Genomic DNA, 5,000 nt, shown 5'->3' on the forward strand with positions numbered 1-5,000 from the left:
TCCCACCAAGTCGCTCTGGATGACCTAAGTGAACGTTTGACCATCTGCGTTCCTCAGTCGCCATCAGTCCTGGCTTAATTGAAATATTTTGGTGCTCTGGGCCTTCGTAGGTGGACGGGCAGAGTGTAAACGGTGCTTTTAGACCCCTTGCCGTTGCGTGGTTGCGTGGTTCGCTGGAGTGTCGGATGCAGGTCGATGTGATTGGCTGATTTTATCAAGGTTTTTTGGGGGTATTGCGGATGTTAGTGCTGTTAGAGAGCTCCCTACAAACTTACTACTACTACTTTTTTTCAACGGTATAGGCTCATACTACTACTATTATTATTATTATTATTGTTATTGCTGTTGTTGTTTTGTTATCATCATCATCATTATTATTTTTTTTTACTATCATGATTATTATTTCAATTTTTTAATTTTTCATATCTTTTAATTTGCGTAATATGAGGGCCCCCTTCCTTGCAATTTGGCATATAGCTTACTGTTCAAACACACGTACATACATTTTCGCTTAGGAGATCAACATGACATCTGGAATGTTATGTCACCAAACACCACCTCTCCTTCCTGGTTCTCTGCCGGCACCACCGATCCTTCTTTGTAAATCTTTTTCTTTTTCTTTTTCTTTTTCTTAGCCTCTGTGCGAGCAGGGTTTGATTAAGTGATTAAGCCTACTTATGAGCAGGGTTTTGATAAGTAATTAAGACTGTTTATAAGAGGGGTTTGATAAGTAAGTAAGCCTACTTTGTAAGAAGGATTTGGTAAGTCGTCTCCAGGTAAGATGAGGAAAGGACCTAAACCCACTTATTTTAGGCATCAATCCACGATTTTAACGATTCTCATTTCTGACGCGTTTCTATCCATACCAAATCCCACGACGATATGCCTCTCGGTGTGAAAGACCTCAAGACTATTACAGTAGAAGGGTTCACAGTAGCTTCCGTGTTGCTTGCGAATTCGTACGTGCTCCCAAAAGGCAAGAAGGAGACCCCAAGAGATTTTCCCTGAAAGCAGAATAACACCCCTTGCTTCTAGCCCCCATAACCCCCATGCTCCATTATTCCTGTGTAGACCCCACGGTGTATTGTAAAAAGGAGTTTTCTCAGAGGAAGAGAGACCCCTTTTATGACCCCCGCTTGGTAAGGGGTAAATACTTGCTTCCGTGGGGCGGGAGTCAAAACTTCACACCCGGGTATGATTTTTAATGGGGCTGCGAAAAAGTGGGAGTAAGGGAGGAGGGGAAGAGAAGAGGGGGGGGGAAAGAGCAAAATGCAGGGATTAACAATGGTTTATTTTTATTATTGTTCGGGTTTTGGTGCGGCTTATTATTTTACGTTGTTATTGCAGCTTCCTCTTCTTCTGTTGTTATTATTATTATTATTATTATCATTATTATTATTATTATTATTATTATTATTATTATTATTATTATCATTATTATTATTACTATTAGCATTATCATTATCATTAATACTATTAGTTGTAGTAGTAGGAGTAGTAGTTGTAGTAGCAGTACTGCTATTGCTAGTACTACTATTACTGCTATTGTTTTACAACTACTGGCAGCACTATTATTACTATTACTACTACCATTACTATTAGTGTTGCAGTTGTCCTTGTTGTTGTTATTACCACTGCTTCAGCTTCTGTTATTATTAATATTACCATTTCTACAATAGTTATTATTGTTATCATCGTCACCGTCATAAGTATCACATTCGTTAAATTGATATTGAAGTCTCACGGTACTGCATGAATAAGGTAAATGCAGAGTTTCGTATCAATTATAGACTTTAGATGTTTATTTTCTTAAATATTAATAATTCCGATTTAAAACTAATAAATAATCAATTATAAAAAAAAATAATAATAATAATAATATAGATGAACAGCCGAAAAAAAGCACATATCCTGTTGTGAATCTTCCTATATCTTTACCTCCTGCTCCCCCAAGGTTTTTTTGCACCCCCTAAACGATTCCGACACTCACGCACGCACACACCACGCACACACACACACCACACACACCACACACACCCACACACCCACACAGCACACACACACACACACACACAAAAAACACACACACACACACACACAAAAAGGCGGGGAAGAGAAGAAGAGAGAAGAGAGGAGAGAAGAGAGAGAAGGAGAGAAGAGGGGGAGAAGAAAAGGGGAAGAGAGAGGGAGGTACAGAAATTAAGAGAAGAGAAAAAAGGTAGCAAAAGTAAAAAAGAAAAGAAGATAGAGAGGGGAGAGAAAAGAAGAGAGAAAAAAAGAGGAGAGGTCGAAAAAAAGGGGAAAAGGGGAGAAGAGAGAGAGAGAGTAGGGGTAGCAAAGAAAAAAGAGAGAGAAAGAGGTACAAAGGAAGAAAGGAAAAGAAAGAGAAAAGAAGAGAGAGAGAGAAAAGGGAGAAGGAGAGAGAGAGAGAAGGAGATACCGTTAAGAGAGGAGAAGGAAGAAGAGGGAGAAAGAAGAGGAGAGAGGGGAAGAGAAGAGGGAGGGGGAAAAGGGGCAATCAGTTTTCCATTCAAGGTAAAGCCATCATGTCCATTCACGAGTTCCTTGAGCATACCCCCGTGACGTCATGGCAGCCACACGTCACAGTGTCCGCCTCGTGTGTGTGTTATTCTTCGTTGGAACAGATGACGTTACGAAAGAGTCTTTTTTTTTTTTTTCTTTGGGCATGCGGAAGTACCCCAACATGGCATGTGGCATACCGATGTTGATGACCGGCTTTGGTTGAGGGAGGTTTGTTGGCGATGGATTGTTGTTTGAGGTCGTTATGTCGGGGTTCGGGTGATCGTTATCCATTTTTCAAATATCTTTTCCCGCCCTTTTCTTTCTTTCTTTGACTTTGCCATTTATTATTTTTACCTTTATCAGCTCAATTTTTACCTTTTTCTTCTTCGGTTTTCTTTTATCTTTTTTATCATCACCTTGACATATACGAAATTTATTTTTACCTTTTCTCATTAAAGTCTGCTTTATCTTTTTCTTCTTCTTCTTCTTCCTTCTCCTCCTCCACCCCCTCCTCCTCCTCCTCTTCCACCATCTTTTCCTCTTCCTCTTCCACCTACTTCTTCCTCGTCCACCTCCTCCTCCTCCCTCTCCTCCTCCTCCTCCTCCTCCTCCTCCTCCTCCACCCCCTTTTCTTCTTCTTCTTCTTGCTCCTCCTCCCCCTCCTCCTCCTCCTCCTCCTCCTCCATACCTCCTTCCTCTTCCTCCTTCTTCCATCCCCTCTTCCTTCTACCTCTCCTTCTCCCCCCCCCCTTCCTCTTCCTCCTCCTTTCCCCCTTTTCTCCCCCCTCCCCCTTCCCTTTCCTCTTCCCGGGGGGTAAACCCTTTTAGTAGGATTTTTCATTTTTTTCCTCGCGGTTTCCTTGTTCAGCTTTTTCGGATCCCTGCGGGTTGGGCGGTTCCTGGGGGGGGGGGGGGGGGGGGGGGGGGGGGGGGGGGGGGGTCTGGGGGTTTCTTGCCTTTTTTTTTCTTTCTTTTTCTTTTGTTTGCTGGGTTCTTTTTGTTTTGTTTGTTTGGTTGGTTGGTTGGTTTCTGGGTTCTTTTGTTTTGTTTTTTTTTTTTCTGTTTTTTTTCTTTTTTTTTTTTGTTTGCCGTTTTTTTTTTTTTTTTTTTTTTTTTTTTTTTTTGGGGGGGGGGGGGGGGGCGCGGGGGGTTGCTGCCTTTTTCTTTCTTTTTTCTTTGGTTCCTTTTGTTTGGTTGGTTGGTTTCTGGGGTGTTTTGTTTTCTTTTGTTTGGTTTGGTTTCTTCGTTCTTTTTTTGGTTTGGTTTTCTTCGTTTTCGAGTTCTTTTTTTTGTTTCCCTTTTTTTTTTGTTTTGGTTTTTGTTTTTTTTTTCTGGGGTTTTTTTTTTTTCCTTTTTTTTTTTTTATTCTTTTTAAGGTCTTTGCGGTTGGGGGTTCCTCGGGGGACCTGGGGGGGGGGGGGGGGGGGGGGGGGGGGGGGGGGGGGGGGGGGGTTTTTTTTTTTTTTTTTTTTTGGGGGGGGGGGGGGTTTTGGTTTTTTTTTTTGGGGGGGGGGGGGGGTTTTTGGGTTTGGTTTTTTTTTTTTTTTTTTTTTTTTTCTGTTTTCTTTTGTTTTTTTTTTTTCTTTTGTTTTGTTTGTTTGTTTGTATTTTTTTTCTATTCTTGTTGACGTTTTGTGTCTTATGGGTTCGTTTTGGATTTTTTTTTTCTTTTGTTATTTCTTTTTTCTTTTTTATTATTCCCTTTTTTCTTCTTTCTTTCTCGTTATTGTGATTTCTTTTCTCTCTCTCTTTTCGAACTCTTTCATCCTTCTTCTGTTTATTTTTGGTTCCATTTTCTTCAGTTTTTTTTTTCCTCTGGATTTCTTTTCCTTTCTTCCTCTTCTTCTTATCTTCGTATCCTTGTTCTCAGATTTAGTCATTCTTTCTCTCCTTCTTTCCGTCTGATAATCATCATTTTTTCCGCGTTTTCACACCGTTTACAAAAACCCAAAAATATTTATTAACGTATGTTTTTTTTTTTTCTTTTAATACTTATATATATATATATATTATATTAATAATATTATATATATATATTTATTATATTTTAATAATAATATTATATATTAAAATATTTTTGTTTTATATTGTATAATATTAATTATAAAATATTAAAATATATATATATATTAATATGTGTGTGTGTGTGTGTGGTGTTGTGTGTGTGTTGTGTGGTGTGTGTGTTGTGTGTATGCTTATTTATTCCTTTTCATTTTCTTTTTCTTTTTCCTTTTTCCTTTTTTTCTTTTTTTCTTTTTTCTTTCTTTTTCCTTTCTATGTATTCTTTTCCTTTTTTACAATTTTTCCTCTCTCTCAATTTTTTCCCCCTTCCTTATTTTCTTTTTCTTTTTATTTCTCTTCTAACATTTTTTTTCTCCTTTTATTCCCTCCCCCTCAGGCGTCGCTGGCCAAAGGACCCGAAGTTCGACCTTGGGGCGGATGGAGGCGGTGGTGGGAGCAGGTTGGTGTCTCGAGGC

At 39.1% G+C, this 5,000-nt stretch overlaps 1 protein-coding gene across 3 annotated transcripts in view; it reads left to right on the forward strand.

Annotated features, from left to right (window-relative positions):
* The window catches only part of LOC119573318 (transmembrane protease serine 9-like), a 77,755-nt gene that overhangs the window by 53,862 nt on the left and 18,893 nt on the right, over positions 1 to 5,000 (forward strand). For 2 of the 3 annotated variants that reach the window (XM_037920490.1, XM_037920491.1), the window contains exon 3: positions 4,922 to 4,984. The exons of the other annotated variant lie outside the window; for it this stretch is intronic. In XM_037920490.1, the coding sequence (XP_037776418.1) occupies positions 4,922 to 4,984 (63 nt within the window). The remainder of the gene's footprint in view (positions 1 to 4,921; positions 4,985 to 5,000) is intronic. 3 annotated transcript variants of the gene reach the window in all.

The sequence above is a fragment of the Penaeus monodon genome, chromosome 5 (genome assembly GCF_015228065.2).
Source record: "Penaeus monodon isolate SGIC_2016 chromosome 5, NSTDA_Pmon_1, whole genome shotgun sequence".
Taxonomy (NCBI): Eukaryota; Metazoa; Arthropoda; class Malacostraca; order Decapoda; family Penaeidae; genus Penaeus; species Penaeus monodon.